The 19,545-nt window shown below is 42.7% G+C and overlaps 1 protein-coding gene across 4 annotated transcripts in view; it reads left to right on the top strand.

The window, feature by feature from the left end:
- Positions 1-3,079: 3,079 nt before the first annotated feature.
- The window catches only part of C6H10orf67 (chromosome 6 C10orf67 homolog), a 91,004-nt gene continuing 74,538 nt past the window's right edge, over positions 3,080-19,545 (top strand). For all 4 annotated transcript variants that reach the window (XR_008309401.1, XM_053258884.1, XM_053258885.1 and 1 more), the window contains exons 1-4: positions 3,080-3,338; positions 13,318-13,438; positions 14,232-14,375; positions 17,991-18,065. Coding sequence is in view for 3 of the 4 variants with exons in the window: in XM_053258884.1 (XP_053114859.1) it covers positions 3,166-3,338; positions 13,318-13,438; positions 14,232-14,375; positions 17,991-18,065 (513 nt within the window). In the remaining variant the exon portion in view is untranslated. The remainder of the gene's footprint in view (positions 3,339-13,317; positions 13,439-14,231; positions 14,376-17,990; positions 18,066-19,545) is intronic.

The raw sequence follows: 19,545 nt of genomic DNA, 5'->3' as shown, positions 1-19,545 counted from the left end.
ACAACAGTACCCAATTTGGTTCATACTGGTCCAGGCATCGCGAAATTGGTGGTGGAGGGGACACATGGACAGAGATACTGTACATACACACACACACACACACACACACACACACACACACACACAATGCCGGGTGATCTCATAAGCTTGCTTTCCTTAAGGAAAGTAGGCTAAAAAAAGTCCTTCAAAAATCCCAGATGTCTGGATTTTCAAACGGGTAATCTAATAGGCCTTTCTCATAAAACCAAGATTCACCCACAATTCCTGGAGATTTTTCTTCTAATGCTTTTCTTATAATGCCATACAGCCAATGAATCCTTGTGATCCTTTAAATAAGAAATAGACAAAAATGCTAGGCCAGGTGCTTTCTCCTGGACCATATTATCTCCAAGGTCTCTATATAAGAAATAATAAACAATCTGTTCAGATATTGAGTCTAGAAATATTCATCTGTTCCTAAGCATTCTCTTAGCAGCATACATATACTACCAATATTCACCTATTGTTTAGAGTTTTTTTCCAAAACATAGTTATCAGCATAGTCTCTAACACAACCTCATTCAAATATGACCAGGAAACGCCTTTCTAGAGACTCATATTGTATTATGCTCATAACACAGGGTAAAATAGTTTTAACCCAACCATCCTTCTATATTTTCTTTTGTTGTTAGACTTGTAAGAAACATATTACATTTCAAAGTATTTTCCATAAATTCCTTTTGAAGTGCTACAGTGACATACCTCCTTCAGAATAATATTTTTTTAAAGGATCATAACACATTTGTGAGTCACTTTCCTTATAAGAATATATGTTTATAACTTGCAATAGGACCCACATGTCTGAACTTGGATGTGGTAAACAAAAGTAACAACATGACGTGTCTTGTTGGGTTGTACAGATGTGAAATACTTTATTTTCTGGGAGGTTTTTTATAGTGTTCTGTGGAAGAAAGTGACTCACAGACTCATTATATTATATTATATTATATTATATTATATTATATTATATTATATTATATTATATTATATTCTAGCTGGGCTGGGCACAGAGCATCTGCACCTCTAGTTCTCCCCACTCCTTCCCTCCTGCTCACCGCTGCCATTTTCTTTCCCTCCCTCCCCGCCCGCTGCCATCATTTTCTTGCCTGCCTACCTGTCTGTCACCATTTTCTTCCCCCGCCCGCCTGCCACCACCGCCGCTGTTGCCGTTTTCTTTCTCCCCCACCCCCACCCCCGCCAACAGCTTTCCACCTCACCTGAAAGCCTGTCCGCCGGCGGCACCGCTTTCCTCTCTGCCTGTCAGAAGCTCGTTTGCGAACTCTCATGGGAGTTGCCATGCATGGGATTAGCGACGGGTACAGCTTAGAGATATTATAGTATAGTATAGTATAGTATAGTATAGTATAGTATAGTATAGTATAGTATAGTATTATTTTATATTTTACAATTTATATCCCGCTTTTCTTCCAAGGAGCCCAGAGGAGTGTACTCAAAACAACCCTGTGAAGTAGGTTAGGCCGAGAGAGAAGTGACTGGCCCAGAGTCACCCAGCAAGTCTCATGGCTGAATGGGAATTTGAACTCGGGTCTCCCCGGTCCTAGTCCAGCACTCTAACCACTATTATATTATATTATATTATATTATATTATATTATATTATATTATATTATATTATATTATATTATATTATATTATATTATAAAAAATATGTATACTCCTCCAGTGGAATACTGCTTGAGGCAGCTCATAAAATTAGTAAAACAGATTAAAAAAATGGAACAATATAAAATTAAAACCCTCATATATACATATAATTCATATTGTAGGTTATATTGACTAATATCAAGCTACAAAATGTTTACGGAGAGGGTGTATGATCACAATCAAGACTGAATCTTAAAAAAAATAAATTGGTTATTCAAGCTTGAGATAATGCACCCTTCCTTGGTCTAGAAAAGGTTGGCCATTTTAGGAGCATTATCCTTAAGAGATCTGCAGCAATGTTCAGATCGCACACAAGTAAGAAAGATAATGGTACCTTTTGTGAAAATCTTAAACTCTGTGCTAGAGCATCTTTTACATCCTTTGATGCAAAGGGTCCCAGGCTCAATTTCCAGCATCTCCAAATAAAAGGATCTTCTGAGATCAGAGAGCCAGTACCTGTGAGAGGAGTCAGTATTGGGTTAGATGGATTAGTGATCTAGCTCAGTATAAAACAGCTTCAGGTGCTCTGTTTTTTTCCATCTCAATGTCCATCAAGGACAACCTCAGTCTAGACTTTGACGGGGGGTGGGAAGTGTATTATTGGTTAGGTGCAAAGCCTCTTTTCAGTGAAGTAATCAATTCCTTTTTGGGAACAAATTGCTTCCCAGGGGCTTGGGAGCTATTTTTTAAAAAAAATAATAATTGATGATTAAACTATATACACAGTCTTGAGCTTTGGAGGAAGGGTGGGATTAGAAGGTGCAGCCTGCATCAGGTGTCCTGTGCCCCCTGCAAGTTTCCTCTTTCACTTTTTTTTAGGAGCCCTCCCTGTCTTCTGGTAGAGTCTTGGGAAGAACTTTAGGGTGTGGCAGGTAGCTGAGCCATGAGCAGAGGTTGTTGGGGGCACAAGTCCAAAGCTAGGGCTGGGAGAGCTAGAGACACATCAGAGGTCAAACTTAGTAGACAACCAGGAGCCAGAGAGTCTAGATAGAAGCTGAAAGTCAGGAACACACCAGGGGTCCAGCCAGGTAGATGATCAGGAGCCAAGAGTGAACTAGCCATATTGACAGTCCGGAGCCGAAAAGGTTGAGTAGGTATTCAGGAGTCAAGGACATCGGAGGTCACTTGACGCTGGCAAGAGATGGAAGAAGACAAACACACCAGCACAAAGAAACCATTATAGCAAGGCAAAATCTGCTTCTTCATACAGAAAGCCTCTTATACTTTTCCCGTCTGCAGGGAAGCCAATAGCAGGGCAGGGCCAACATAGAACCTGGAAATTTGACCACTGCTGTAGTGCAGCAAGTCACCACCAGGGGCATGCAGTCACATGCAACTGACAATGTGTGTTGCCATGGCAACAGGTGGATGGAATATCCCCCTCCTCCAGTGAAGAGCGGGTTGTTGCCTTGGCATCACACAGTACCGTTGGTCCCAAGACGCTACAAGAGAAGGAGGGGAAATGGCCCAAGCGGTGACCATGTCTACCGCTAGCCTGCTGCTCCAAGATGAAGAATTGAGCCTGGCAGACCGAGCTCGTACCCTGCTAGCCACACGGAAGCTCAGCCTCTCCCCTAACATCTTAGAGCTCCTAACCATGCCTTCCTTCCTAGATGAACTGGAGGAAGATTGCCGGTAATATATGGGACTACCTGCAGGGGGCAAGGGGGAGGACTCCTAAAAAGAACAGAAAGTGAAAGCAAGGGAGGGAACTTGCAGAGGGCCCTGGAGAGGGGTGCTGCTGCAGGCAATGGCTGCTCCAGAGTTCAAGACTGAGTGCCTAGTTCCCCCTGTAATCAATCAATCAATCGAACTTATTTATACTCCATTTTTCCAAAGTATATGCTCAGTAATCATAATATAAATCACGATGCCAAAAAGAGTTACACTGAACAGTTAAATATTAAAAATACATAACAATACAGTAGCATCAGAATAAACAGCAAAACTAAAGCAGGACAAAGTACTGAGCAGGATTCAGCCAAAAGCGCAAGAAAACTGAAGAAGTCTTTGCCCTGATCTTTGGACAAGGTATTTTGCCTTAAGTTTCATTCTGGGGGTTGTCAAACCTAGGCCTCCAGGTGTGGTTAGATGATAACTCCTGTCATCCAGGCTCTGGCCATAATTCTCAGTAAACTGAAATTTACGTTAGCATGACTGCCACCTTGTTGGGGGTCCCACTGTGGGACAGAAAGGCAAGATAGAGAGATTACAAACATTAACTATTAAGTTGACAGGCAGCAGTGCTCTCTGGAGAGGGTGATCCAAGGCTGTGGTGCCACCACAGAAAAGGCGCTATCTGTGGTCACTGGCTGCTGCCACTGCGGCGTCTGCTGCTGCTGCTGCTGCTGCTACTACTACTACTACTATTCTGCTTTCAACCAAAGTTCTCAACGTGGATAGAGAAATAAATAAATAATAAATAAATATAGGGCTCACAACCGAAAAAGAAACATAAGGTAGACACACCAGCAACAGCCATTGTAAGAATGCTGTGCTGGGGTTGGATAAGGACAGTTGCTCTCCCCCTAATTAATATAAAAGATCCACCACTTTAAAAGGTGCCTCTTTGATCAGTTAGCAGCTACCTCCCTTGTAAAGGTAGGAGGACCTAGAGACGGGCTTCTGATTAAGTGCTAAGTGAACAGACAGAATCATATGGGAGAAGGCAGTCCTTCAGATAACCATGTCCTAGGCCATTTAAGGCATAATAGGTTAAAACCATTACTTTGAATTGTGCTCAGCGGTTTGGAAACCAGGGTGTAGATCTTGAATACAGGCAATAATGTATTCTGTGTTGGGATGAATAGGGACAGTTGCTCTCCCCTTGCTAATTGTAAGAAAGCCACTACTTTAAAAGATGCCTCTTTGCCCAGTCACCAGGCAATAACTAGGTAGAAGTAACTGTGTTTATTATAGAACGTTCATGTGACCTCACCTGAAAGGCAATGCTTGCTTTTTGATGGAGTCACTTCATATGCATGTAACTAAATGCATAACTGTCTATCAAGTGTACAGCAATCAAATGATACACATGTGTCTGGAGCAAACCTCAGCCACTTGCTCAATATACTGAAGGCATGCACATTTAATGGTAGAAGAAGAAATGACAGTAAATGATTATACTTCTGTATTACCTCTCTCTAGCGCATTTTTAAAAAAACAAACAAACATGTTTACTGATTGTCATATTTGACAGATGTGGAATTAAGGCCAAAGGATTCTGGCTTATTCTGAGCAACTGAGTAGAAGGCTGTTCCTCAGTCACACTGGCTTCAGGACAAATATATTGCTAATTTGGAAATATATCTCCTGGGCAGGTTTGTAAAAAGTGCATTGTAGAATCCAAGGGAAAGAGTTGTGGTATGCAAGGACAAGGCAAATGGAATCAGGAAAATTAATAGTTTAATGAAATAGATATTATGGACAGAAAGGCAAGTGCAGACCGCTTTTCTGTGCTCTTGCTGCTGCCTGATTGTTAGCCCCGCCTCTGCTCCAGGACTGGAATACAAGTAACTCAAGCCCCATTCAAAAGTTGGCCTGGATCAAGGAATGGATTAACTAAAAACACCACATGCGCCATGCTGTAAGCAATGCACACCTCCTCACTAGTTCTACATGGCATCTTGGAATCGGCAGTAAAATTCTGCTGTCAGCTTTCCCTCACTGGAAAGTTAAATTGCATTTTTGTCATTAGACCCCTGCTAAAAGAGCAAAGAGGTGCCTTTTAAAGTGGTGCTTCTCTTATATTTAGCAGGTGGGGAGCAACTGTCCCTATCCAGGCCCAGCAGAGCTTTTTCCGGAGGCTGTTGCTAGTGTCTACCTTATATTTCTTTTTGGACTGGGAGCCCTTTGGGACAGGGAACCATCTTGCTTCTTTTTCTATGTAAACTGTTTTGAGAACATTTCATAAAAGTAGTAGTAGTTGTTGTAGTTGTTGTTGTAGCAGCTGTAGTAGTAGTAGTAGTAAGTAGATAGACAGATAGATAGAAGAAGTGTGTGGATAATCTAACATAGCGTAGTGGTTAAAGTGTTGGACTAGGACAGGGAAGACCTGATTTCAAATCCCCATTCAGCCATGAAACTCACTGGGTAACTCTGGGCCAGTCATGTATTTCTCAGCCTAACCTACCTCACAGGGTTGTTGTGAGGATAAAAATAAACATGTATAGCACTCTGACAGAGGTATATTTAGGGAAAATAGCACCTAGGGCAAGCACTGAAATTGCACCCCCTGTCCAAACATCTGACACCCATCTTTTAGATAACTTTACTATAATATCAGCTGAAAAATATAAGTCAAGTCGTTAATCTTTTAAAATTTCAAAAACTATTTAGCAGTGGACGTAGCCAGACCAAAAAATGCTGGAAAACTACAAATTTCAGTATGCTGGGGCTCATGAAATACCCAAATACTATTTGGAGGTGTACTTGGAAAACTAAACAGAAGTGCCTGTCTAATTCTCTACTATGCATTGTAGCATCACTATTACATAAGTTTTAAAAATAAATGGAGAATTTGGCTTTTCCCAGACACTCTGAAAATAATTAAAAGATATGCAGAGTAAACTGTGTCACTGCTTGGAATATATTCTGGTATTTCAGAAAGACAGTTAAAATGAGAGAAAGAGAGCAAGAAACTCCCAGTGGGTCTTAATACTAAGGATTTCACACTGATTCAAAGACAAACTCACCATTAATAGCCATATTATTAAGACACCACATTTAACTCACTTATCATAAGAAGCAAAGTAAGAGCAAATGAATACAATCCTAGCTCATAAGCTTCAGCTCAATATTCACAAGCCCTGATTCTCTGTACATAGTGCCAAACTGAATATGTGTACAGTGACTTATATTATATTAAATTAATTTTTTTTAACCTGTAGCCCCTTTGGGGCGCTTCCTATAGGCCGTGGGAGGGGGGCATCTGCGAAGGTTACCCCTCCCACCGTTGGCCGCTAGGGCCTCACAGAGACCATTTGACCATGTGCTGTGGCCATTTTTAAAAATAATTGTGTGTTTTTTTTTTAAAATGGCTGCTGAAAACAAAATGGCCACTGTGCATCCTCAAATGGCCTCTGCGAGGCCTGGCATGGCCTCACAGATGCCATTTGAGCATGTGCAGTGGCCATTTTGTTTTTGGTGGCCATTTTGTTTTTAAAAAGTTAATTTTAAGAATTTGCACCCCCCTTCAAGTGGCGCCCAGGGCACGTGCCCTGCCTGCCTTACCCTAGATATGCCCCTGCACTCTGAGCTCCTTGAAGGAAGAGTGGGATATAAATGTTAAAAAATTATAAATGGATTATGTTCTGCACACCCAAGAGCAGGGCATGCATGCTGGTTCCATCCTTCTCCAAAGCCTGTCCACACTGCTGGATTGTGTCCACTGTAGATTGGGTTAAAACTGAAGTATGTCTCTGAGCCACTTTTGGAACCAGGCAATGCCTCCATCTTCCTTGATATGTTAAACCTTCTCCTGCTGCTATTTAAAGAGCTTTCAGATATTATGAGAATAACATACGGGAGTACTCTTGTGTTGCAGAAACGTCATCTGGAGTGGTCCTGGCCTGGGAAATGTTAACGTAGAAGGCTATTTAAAACTCAAGTGGCATTTGTTCCATCCTTGTCTTCTCATAGTTTTGTGTGAAGAGTTCCCTCTGAGAAGGAGCTAAGTTTAGCTTAAGTGACGTAAATGCTGACTATGTCTTGTTCCATAGCCAAGGCAGCTTCTATATACACCTGTTCTCTGGCGTTTGCAGATCCATTCAAATTCAGAATAGCAACCGCCTCTGGGAGATTTTTGTGTTATGAGTTCACCCACCCAACTCATTAATCTAAACCATGGGCTTCTCAAATGCTATGATGCAATGAAGAAAGCGGGGAGTAACTCTCCCAATTTGTAAGTGAAGGGTGCTTTAAGCCACGGATTGCCATCCTGTGGTACCCCAGATGTTGCTGAACTACAACTGCCACCATCCCTAGCTAGAATTTATTCTATGACTGGGGGTGATGGGAGTAACATCTGGAGTACCACAGGTGGGCAACCCCTGCTTTAAGCTGCTCCACATGACAGTTGCAATCACATGGTGAACCATGTGTGTTCAAAGAGTTCGCTATGTGTGCTCCCCAGAGAATGGCTTAGGCCAGAGCTTCTCAGATTTGGTTCCCAACTCCCACCATTCCCCAACCACTAGAGAATGCTAGGGATGATGAGAGTTGCAGCCCCAAACTGTCTGGGAATCCAAGGTTGAGAAACCCTGGCTTAGGACTGTATATTGTAGTGTTACATCATTAGATCCAAGCAGGCCTTAGCTTAGCCAGGCTGTGTACCGGAGACGGCCCGGAAGCCCCTGTGTGAGCCACTCTGAGATTACTGAAGGAAAAGTTGGGCATACTTGAAATAAAATACATTGTGAGATTGTTGCCAGGCTGTAACTTGAAATATCATTCCCTTCCCACCACAAGATCTGGTAGAGGAAAAATCAGTCAAAAATCAAAGGGGGAATCAGTCTGTGTGGTGAGCTGCTGCCGCCACATGAAGCAATGAAAAGTGACTTTTACATGACAACAGGGTTGCCAACTTGGACCAAGGCTGTTCAACATAAGAACAGCTTTGCTAGATCAGACCTAAGTCCTCTCTAGGAACAGAGGAAGCTGCCATATATCTTATCTAGACTTATCTAGATTATCTAGACCCATTTCAAACTGGCTTTAGAATGTGCTATGGGGTTGAGGCAGCCTTGGTCAGCCTGATGGATGACCTTTACCAGGGAATTGACAGAGGGAGTGTGACTCTGTTGGTCCTCTTGGATCTCTTGGCAGTGTTCGATATCATCGACCATGGTATCCTTCTGAGTCACCTGGGGGAGTTGGGAATAGGGGGCACTGCTTTGCAGTGGTTCCGTTCCTATCTTTCAGGTAGATCCCAGATGGTGGAGCTTGGTGACAGTTGCTCCTCAAAGCGGGAGCTGTTATATGGAGTCCCCCAGGGCTCCATTCTGTCACCAATGCTTTTCAATATCTACATGAAACCATTGGGTGGGGTCATCAGGAGATTTGGTGCTGGGTGTTATCAGTATGCTGATGACACCCAAATCTACTTCTCCCTTTCTTCTTCAGGAAATGGCACTCATTCTCTAAATGCTTGCCTACAGGCAGTAATGGGCTGGATGAGGGATAACAAATTGAAGCTGAATCCAAGCAAGACAGAGGTGTTCATTGTGGGGGCTCTGTATCTGAGGAGTGAGTTAGAACTTCCTATGCTGGATGGGGTTACACTTCCCCAGAAGGAGGACGTGTGCAGCTTGGGAGTACTCCTGGGCCCAGGCCTCACCCTGATATCTCAGGTGGAGGCCATGGCCAGGAGTGCTTTCTATCAGCTTCAGCTGATTTGACAGCTGCACCCATTCCTTGAAGAGGATGACCTCAAAACAGTGGTGCACTGGTAACCTCCTGGCTTGACTATTGCAATGTGCTCTACGTGGGGCTGCCTCTGTACGTAGTTTGGAAACTTGAATTAGTTCAGAATGCGGCAGTCAGACTGGTCTCTGGGGTAACCCAAAGAGACCATATTACGCCTGTTTTGAAACAATTGCTCTAGCTGCCGATATATTTCCGGGCAAAATACAAAGTGCTGGTTATTACCTTTAAAGCCCTGAATGGCTTAGGTCTGAGTTACCTCAGAGAGCGCCTTCTTCTGCGTGAGCCCCACTGCACATTAAGGTCATCTGAGGAGGTTCGTCTCCAGTTACCACCAGCTCATCTGGTGGTGACTCAGAGGCGGGCCTTCTCTATAGCTGCTCCAGGGCTGTGGAATACACTCCCTATGGAAATCCGTAATTTGAATTCTCTATTAGCCTTCAGGAGAGCCCTTAAAACGTATTTGTTTGGCCTGGATTTCCAGGGTTTTAAAATCAGTTTTAATATTTTAACCTTGTTTCAGGGTTTAAAATTATTGCGATTGTTTAATTGTTGTTTTAAAATGTTTTTAAATTGCTAATTGTTGTTATATTGTTTTTAATTTTTGTTTTAGCTCTTTACTGTTTTAATGATTTGTTTAAATTGTAAACCACCCTGAGCCATTTTGGAAGGGTGTTATAAAAATCAATCAAACAAACAAACAAACAAACAAACAAATATACTGAGTCAGACCATAGGTCCATCTAGCTCAGTATTGTCTATACAGACTGGCAGCAGCTTCTCCAAGGTTTCAGGAAGGAATCTCTCTCAGCCCTATCTTGGAGATGCTGCCAAGGAGGGAACTTCTGCTCTTCCCAGAGTGGCTCCATCCCCTGAGGGGAATATCTTACAGCGCTCAAACATCAAGTCTCCCATTCATGTGCAACCAGGGCAGATCCTGCTTAGCTAAGGGGACAAGTCATGCTTGCTACCACAAGACCAGCTCTCCTCCCTCAAGCATCGAGTCCTGCACCCTGTTTCATGCAGTGGCCCACCAAATATCCCTGGAGATCCTTCCCACCCCCCAAACTTTCTCCAATGTTTTCCACAACATTAAAACATTAAGATCTCCAGGATTGCTTTCAGTAGTCACATAGAGATAGATGCTGATTCTTGGCAACTCCAGGGTAAACCTGGAGGGCTGGCAATCCTCTGTGATGGTGGCAATGTGTATGTCCTGGGCCTAGCACAAAGCAAAGACACATAAACTCTGCTTAGGGTGCTTACACCAGGCCTTAGGGTACTTACACCAGGCAGTAAGGAAGACCCATGATAGCCATGTTGTCATGTAAGATTCCTATGTGATCTGTTGAACTTTACTGAATTAACTGCCACCTTGAGATGCAATATGAAAGGCGGTATAAAAATTGAACAATCAATCAATCAATCAATCAATTCAGGCTTCATACAGGTGTTGGTTACTATAGGCAGATTGTATGTGCACTGAATATAATGTGTGAATAGGACTATGGTTATATGAATTTCCTTGACAGGGCCTCAAACACAGGCCTGCAGTAGAGGTGTGCGCTAACAGTTCATCCCGAGCTGGTTCGCCTCGAACCCTGGCCAGTTTGGAGGCTTGATCCAAAGTGACCTTTGGGACGAACGGTGGGCGGGGGGGGGGGGCAGTGATTTGGGAAAATTGCTTACCCCTGGCCAGTGTGGCTGCCCATGCCACCACTCACCCTCCCGATGCGGCCCCCTTCCTTTACTGAGATGCCCGGCTTGGTAGTGGTTTGCCAGTGGCTCACCAGCAGCTTGGTGGTGGCTTGGTAAAGGAGATGGGCCATGCTGGGATGGTGAGCAGCAGTGCTGGCAGCCACACTGGATGGCCAGGTTAAGTAGCTTTCCCTGCCTTCTTCCCACCAATGCCACCTATGCCCCTTTACAAGTATATCCCCCAAACCAGTTTGGCCCGATTCAATGATCGTACCAGACCGGAACTGGTTCGGACGGACATGGGACCAGGCTGGGTCAGTTTAAATCCAGTTCAGATTTGAACCAAACTGGCCAAACTAGTTCTGTGCTCACCCCAAGCCTGCAGCAGAGGTCTAAGGGAAGAGAAGTATGGAGGGACTGAGTCTAAGGGGAGAGAAGTATGGAGAGTCTTGTTAATGAAACTGTTCCGGGGTGCTGGCTAAACACTCCAATTGGGCTTTTGGGCTAACATGGGGAATCAGTGTGGCTATGTGGAACAGTTCATTACAATATCAATTTAAGCAAAGTTTTGGTCTAGAAATAATGAGAAGACAGGAATATGGAGCATCAGATTTATTTAGGGATTGCTGGCATGGAGGAAGAGAAAAAGACTAATTAGGCAAGGGGAGGAGCAATAAAATCTATCTAACAGTATTAACTAGACTCTCATGTAGAGTTGTTTTAGCTTAAGGATTAAATTGTCAATTAGTTATCTTAAGATTTTGCTTGGATTACCGGTCCTGATCAGTTGGTGTGTTGGATGCACTTGTAGGTTGGGGTACTCAGGTAGACTTCCTTGCAGGGGGAAGGCAGCGGAAAAGATGTCAGATCCTGGAAACAGGATTGGGCCATCCACCAGGCAGATCTAGGAAGTCGCCTAGGGCACCAGTTCACGAAGGGCCATAAATAGTTCCAGAATATAGCACTGCCCATTATTCTTTCTCTGCCTCCTGTATTGCAGCCCTGAAATACTGCACGGTGGTGTAAGAATATAAAATGTAATACTGCACCCTGCTCCACATAGGGCCTGCACATTCTGCACCCCAAAGCACACAGTCCTTTTAGCTTATGGCACCTCAGCCCCCAATTAACAGCTAACTCTCTCTCTATTGAATATGAATTGCCTGCCTCCGCATTCATTTCCAAAGACTGGATTTCCAAATCAACAGAATAATATTTTCATCTCTGAAGTGTTAGAATTTTGCCCACATAATAGACTGAGAACTCTTTCCCACTGTATCCTCAAAGCAGGATAGGCTAGTCATTTGCTGGTCATCCATGTGGGTTAGTCACTGGACCACATGACTGAGCAGCCTCTGCAGCTCAAGTTAAAGCCAAGGCTCCACACATCTTGGGTTGTGCCAAAATTAAACTTCATCTGGGGCACCAAAAACCCTGGGGCACCAAAACCCCTAGGGCCAGCCCTACATGGAAACTTTAGTTAGGCTGGCAACTTTAGTTGGACCCTAGCTTAAAAATAAAGAATTATAAGCATGTTGATTTGGAAGTCAGTTTCTGAAATCAATGGGATTTCCAATTTTAACCTTTGCTGATGTTTTTTAATTGTATTGATTCTTTTATTATTGTTATGATTGTAATCATCCGTTACTGACATTGGATAGCCTGTTGCTTCACCCCAAAACCCGGGTTAAGCAACAGGCTATCCAATGTCAGTAATCTGGCCACCCGGCAGGGAAGTCTAGGATGTAGTTCTCAAAAGACCAGTCTGGGTTGCAGAGGCGAAAACACGGCTCGGAAATATCTCTCTCTCTGTGGCTCAGGCTGGAGGCTTTCGACACTAGGGATGATGTACATTGTCTTCCAGTGGCTAACTGCAAGCTGTAGACATGCTTTATAGTCCAAGCTGATAATTCTCAGCTGGTAGGGATTCAAGGCTTATCAGCCCTCTGCAAGAGGCGTTTACTTCTCCTGATGGATTCCAGCTGTGCTTGCCGTCTTGTGACCCGTCTTTGCTGTGGAGTCAGTGGGGGTTGCCTGCACAGCTCATCCTCCGGTTTGTCAGTCCCTGTTTCTGCTTCCTCAGACTGCTGTGCCTGCTCTGGGACATCAGCCGGACCTTCCTCAGCCATCTCTTGGGAACCGACAGCCGGGCTCTGCCCCTCAGGCACCCCTGCATCGGCTGAAGGGCTGTCAGCATCCCCTTCCTCCCTGCTATATGAGACCGAGGGCGTGACATCCAAGAGGGTTGCCACCATGCTACTGGCGGGAGCCACGTGGCTCCCGGAGGTTCTCATGCACAGTGGAAACCGGGTTAAGGGAGCCCAGCCCGGTTTCTACTGCCTATGAGAATAGCCTCAACATCTGTTAAGTGAATTATCTCTGCTGTTTAAAGTAACTAATATTTTCTTGTTTCTTTTTTTCTATCTCTGATAAAACAATAAGAATAATTTTTAAAAATAAAATAACTATTATTTTTTTTAAAAAAATTCTGTAGGCCTCGTATTTCAGAAGACCTAAAAATAGGTTTTATGATCTCGGATCATGCCACTCAGACTGATACAAGTGAAATAGGGGATCTGAAAGACTTTACAGCAACAACAAGAACTTTGTTAAAGGTAAGCCATTTTCTGCAATCCTTAGACAGAACTTTGTTGGCATATATGTAAGGCACCACAGTTTACATAAGCAGCTAGTTCTCATAAAGGAATTGTGAGCAAACTGGATCGGTACTTGGATCATGATAGTTTACAATGTCGTGATTTATGCTTCAGAAATTATAACAAAGGCACTAATGTACCTGCCAACATGTCCCTATTTCCCCATTCAGGTGAATGGGAAATGTTGGCCGGTATGCATCTGGGCTGTTCTCACGACTAGAACAGAGTCAGAGGAGTGCATAGTCAGGGTAGAAAAGTTGTGCTCGCTCCCAATAGACAGTCATATGTTTGCAAAGATCAAGGAAAGAGGAGGGGAAGAGTGATCATGTGCGAGCTGGGAACTGGATAGGACCAGTGAGGCCAACCCACATTCTCTCCCCAGCATTTTATCAAGGGTGGATGAAAAGTCATCGCAGCTCCCACATGAGATCACTCTTCCCTACTAAAAGAAAAATCACAATAAGAATAGCAGCTTGGGCTAAAATATTCAACTAAAAGCCTTGTGGAACAAAAAGGTCTTCACCACTTGTTTAAATGAAGCTAATGTAAAGGTCTGACGAACCTCCTCAAGAGTGGACTTCAAAGCTACAGCAGCACCACAGAGAAAACTCTGTCCCTTATTCCTGCCAATCTAGGTGATGTCAATGGTGGGCCACAGAGCAAGGCTCATGAGGCTGATCAGACAGGCTCGTATGTTTAGGTACTATTTTGAATACATCTACATATAACATTAATCTTTTTGCATTTTCAGTTCACAAATGCAATCTATGATGAATTTTCAATGTATAAAAATGTCCTTAAGGCACAGTATGAGGAGAAAATACAGGAACAGGCATTCCACCTCTGGTCAGAAATTGAAGATAGACTGAAATACATTGAGGAATTTTATAAGCAGGTACAGGGTAACTCTCCAGATTCTTTTTTAGTTTCAGTGTGGCATTTCTAATGTGTTCTGTTGGTTTTGGTTTCTTTTTCTTTTTGCTGTAAATACATAGCAGTGCATGTGTGATGATTATATGCTAGTAAGACAAGACAGAAGGAATGATGATGATGATAATATAATATAATATAATATAATATAATATAATATAATATAATATAATATAATATAATATAATATAATATAATATAATATAATCCCAGTAGTAATTAGTGCCCTAGGTGCAGTTCCAAAACACCTTGAAGAGCACCTCAACACCATAGGGGCCACAGAAATCACCATCAGCCAATTACAAAAAGCAACTTTACCGGAAACAGCCTATATTCTGCGATGATATCTATAATAATAACAGCAACAATACTGATAATAAAATTCAGCCATCCCAGGTCCTTGGGAAGGACTCGATGTCTGGATAAAACAAACCAGTCAATAACACCTGTCTGACTGTGTAAACAACAACATCATCATCATCAACAATAATAAATAAATAAATAAATAAATAACAAATTGCCAGCAAGCAAGAATTGGTGGAATCATCCTATTGAGGATGAAATTGAGGATGATATTGCAATCCCAGGGATAGACAAATCAATGAAAAACAGTCGGAGAAAACAACTAAATACAAGGATCTTCAGACTGAAACTGAGTGGCTCTGGAAAAAGCAAACAATAGTGGTGGCAATAGTTGTGGGTGCCTTTGGTGCAGTACCAAAAGAACTTGAACACCATTTTGACACCTTGGGCATCGATAAAATTACAACATATCAACTACAGAAGGCCACACTACTTGGGATAGCACGAATACTACAACGCTATCTTTAATTTTTCTTTAGTTATCCTAGACCCTTGTAAAGGGCCCGATAATTAAGGTACTAAATCCAGTCAATAACATCTGGGACTATGTGTAAATAAAACAATAATAATTAATAATAAATATACTGCTCTTCAACAAAAAGGTCATCAAAGCAGTTTACATTGAAAAATAAATGGAAGATGATTTCCTGTCCCAAAAAGGCTCACAATCTTAAAAAAAAAAACACATTACCACAAAGGAGACACTAGCAGCAGCCACTGATGGAGCACTATGTTGGGCTGGATAGGGATCGTTGCTCTCCCCACTGCTAAATGTAAGATAGACACCGCTTTCAGATGTGTCTCTTACCCAGTTAGTAGGAGTCTGAGTAAACCAGAGCAATCTGTACTATAGACTTAATCTGGTTTAATATTAATTCCCTTTTCCCGGGGCACTCTGGGAACTGTAGTTCTATGAGGAATTGCCTGAGGATTCCTCAGATAATTGTCTCAATTCCTCAAAACTATAATTACCTGGATTTTGTGGCGAAGGGGCGGGTGGACTCTTACATTGAATATGGTATAAAGCTGATAAGTATTTGTTAAGTAGATATTGTGAGAGTTTTCAGCTAGCATAATCTTGTTTAAACTTGAGTACTTGTATTTAGAACAAATTCGTCAAGGGAGAACAATGTCTCTTGCAAAGGACTGATAGAAGGACTAGGCACACAATTCCCATATCTGCATTATTTTTTAAAAGTTCAATTTTCATTGCTTTTTTGCAAAAATGCTGCAGCATTTCCGTTTTGTGTCAACTCTATGTCTTTATGGCAACAGAGGTATCTATCTTGCTGGTGTTCTATGCTGTTTTTCTGTTATATTCCAATGAGATTCAAAGTAAACAGAAATAAATTATGGCTAGTGTGAAGAATTCGCTATTGCCTGGTATTTGTTCAGTTAATTTATTGTTTAGGCCTGTGAGAGTTCTCTTCAGAGTTCCTGAGGAGAGGTTTGATTGACAGGGGATTGGCTGAGTTGGCCAAGATGCCGAGTTTGATACCTTTTGTGTGAGCTGTCAGTTAAACTAAAGGGCAAGGTAACTATTTCTGTTAAAGAATCTCAGCGGAGGGAACCTCAGCTCTAGGTTTGCAAGTGAAGGATTTGATGTCTGGATAAAACAAACCAGTCAATAACACCTGTCTGACTGTGTAAACAACAACAACATCATCATCATCATCAACAACAAACAAACAAACAAACAAACAAATAAATAAATACAAAATAAATAATAATTACAAATTGCCAGCAAGCAAGAATTGGTGGAATCATCCTATTGAGAAGGTCACAGAAAATGAAGAGGCAAAAATCCTTTGAGATTTGCGAATACAAACTGATAGGCATTTAGTGCACAACATGCCTGATCTGACAGTCATTGAGAAGAATTGGGTTCTGATAACTGATATTGCAATCCCAGGGGATAGACAAATCAATGAAAAACAGATGGAGAAAATAACTAAATACAAGGATCTTCAGATTGAAATTGAGTGGCTCTGGAAAAAGAAAACAATAGTGGTGCCAATAGTTGTGGGTGCCTTTGGTGCAGTACCAAAAGAACTTGAACACCATTTTGACACCTTGGGCATCGATAAAATTAAATCAACTACAGAACTACTTGGGATAGCACGAAAAACGTGCCAGGAGATGGGATGAGAGTGTCCAAAGGTTCATTTGTCAAATAATGTACTGGATGGTAAAATGAAAAAGCAGCATACTCATATTCACCCAGCTGCTGGGAGCAGTTGGAGCGGCGTGGGGGGGGGCTATTATTGGGGACAGAGGTGGTGGCAGTAGAATATGCCCACAGCAAGGTTGGTTGGGTAATTTTTGTTTTCTGGAGCTTTTTTTAATTCAGGATATTCCCAGGGGAGTGGTTTGGGGCCCTGTTAAAGCAACCTCCACCTGCTGCCCCTCCCCCCACTAATACACCACAGGTAGAATCCAGAGATGGACTGTGCTGTGTGGCAGCCCAGGGCCTCTTTGCACCTGAGGCAGGGTGCCAAATTCTGCCTCCCTTGTGCACCCCTCTTCTCCCCTTCTTCCCCATTTTTCAAAGCAGGGGGCAGAAGGGCATCTTGCTACCTCATGGGTACCTCAATAATCTGCCGCTTGAGGTGACCGCCTCACCTTGCCCCTGGCTGTGCTGATACAAACGCCTCAGTGCCAGAGCAAGCAGTCAGCCCCCCTGGTAAATCCCTGGCAAATCCCGGCCTAGTGGCTGGACAGCCACCACAGGTGCTACCTGTGTCTGGGGAGAACCGTTACTTGGTGACTCACTAGGGCACAGGATGGCATTCTGTGCTGGTGAATCCTGAATGCAAACTGTTGTAACTGCTTCCACCCATCAAAGTATCATCCCAGATTGTTGCATGGTATACTTTGGTATACCGTTTGGTATACCTGGAGTTTGGTATACCTGGGCTGGAGGAGGCAGCTCGGCACCACACATTTGTAGATTACACTTTTGTTAATTTCATATGTGTGTGTGTGTGTGTGTCTAGATAGATAGATTTTATATAGATAGATCGATAGATAGAGATAGACACACATGCACACACACACACACATATACATGCAAACAGAATGAATAATTTCATGCTTTTAACATGAATAATAATAAGATTATCGTGATGAAAGTCCAGGGCAGTCTTTCAGATTCAGTTACTTCTTTATTGTTTGGGTAATTCTAAAAGAAAAGTAAAAGTTTCCCATTTAATTACAGAAAGAAGCCAACATACGATATAGCTACCAGCAACAATTATGCGATGCACTTGCAATCCTCAGAACAAACTACACGGTGAGTTTCAAATGCTTCCTACTGTGGATTCTTGTGTATCAGCCATAGAGTGGGAGGTGACTGGCTCCCTCAGAGAGCCTTAGTCCAGTCTTTGGCACTTATAGGTGTTTGAGAGTTGGAAGTCCCTGATTATGCTGAGAGCTGATGCACAAGTACAACAGTTCCTAGGATCACGTGCAAAATTCCCTGCCAATGGAAATCCTCCTGCAATTCCCCTACCAATGGAAGGGCCCATGTGATATCTTTGCACAGGCTCTAGGATCAACCCCACAACTGGGGAAGAAGCTGTGCTTAAATAACCATAAGATCTGGTGCTGAAACAGTCAATGGTATTGCAGACCTGGTACTCCCCTCCTCCAGGTTTCACCTGCCACCACTCTCCCCTACCCCTAACTACTGAAGTACAACAGAAGGATCATTTTACTGATCTGGGTGCCTTGTGTATTCTATAGAACTGCACCCATGGTGTGATTGATATTGTTAATAATAATATAATGACAAAGATGTTTATCCAGCCATTTCTCCAAGAAACTCTGGGTGGTCTACTGTATATGGTCTTTCTGTTCTTGGGGAGGTAAATTAGTGGCTGGCCCAAAATTAGCTAGCAAACTTCATGGATGAGTGGGGATTTAAGCCCGGGACCTCCCCAGTATACAGCCACAACTAGAGGTGACAATGGGAGACCTATATGGTGCCTGTAGGTTTTGTCCCACACAGAACAAATGGGGGAGAATTTAAACTGGGAAAAAGAACAGGGGAGATGGCAAACCCTCTACTTCCAACACTATGTTCCAAATTTAAATAGGGGGTATCTACAGCTGCGTTTGCCATTTTTAGAAATGCAGTACAGCCAATTACAGATCTCCCGCCATTTCATCTAAGTATACTTTTTTTACTGTACTATACTGGCTGCTGTTCTGCTTCAGCAGCAGGGTTGGTCATCTTGAACCCAGCCGTCAAATTCAGCCTTGGGAGTTTTTGTTAAAACAGATTTTGTTTGTTTGTGAGAAATGAAGTTATACTTCCCAATGACCTACAGATACCGAATTTTGCATACACGATCCTGCCACTGAAAGTTGCTGAATGCACTACTTTTTACACTGGAATATGCATAGTGAAAATTTATTTCTTTTTCTAAAGTTTTTTGAAGAAATTCTGAATATCATGCTTTCCATTTACCTACAGATACCAAGTTTTGCATGAACAATCCTGCCACTTAAATCAGCCGAATGCAATACTTTTAACACCAAAATATGCTTGGGGAAAGGTTTAAATGTTTGTGTGTGTGTGTGTGTGTGTGTGTGTGTGTGTGTTTAATAGAAGAAATCCTGAATATAATCATCATATTTTAACTGTTATTGTTATACAGTAACAGTTATACAAGGTGCTGGTCATGAACCCCACTGCCCATTGAGATCATCAGGAGAGGTCTGTCTGTATTTGCCACCGGCTGGTCTGGCGGCTACTCAGGGATGGGCCT

Source organism: Hemicordylus capensis, chromosome 6, assembly GCF_027244095.1.
Source record: "Hemicordylus capensis ecotype Gifberg chromosome 6, rHemCap1.1.pri, whole genome shotgun sequence".
Lineage (NCBI taxonomy): Eukaryota > Metazoa > Chordata > Lepidosauria > Squamata > Cordylidae > Hemicordylus > Hemicordylus capensis.
This window is presented reverse-complemented; position numbering and strand designations above follow the sequence as displayed.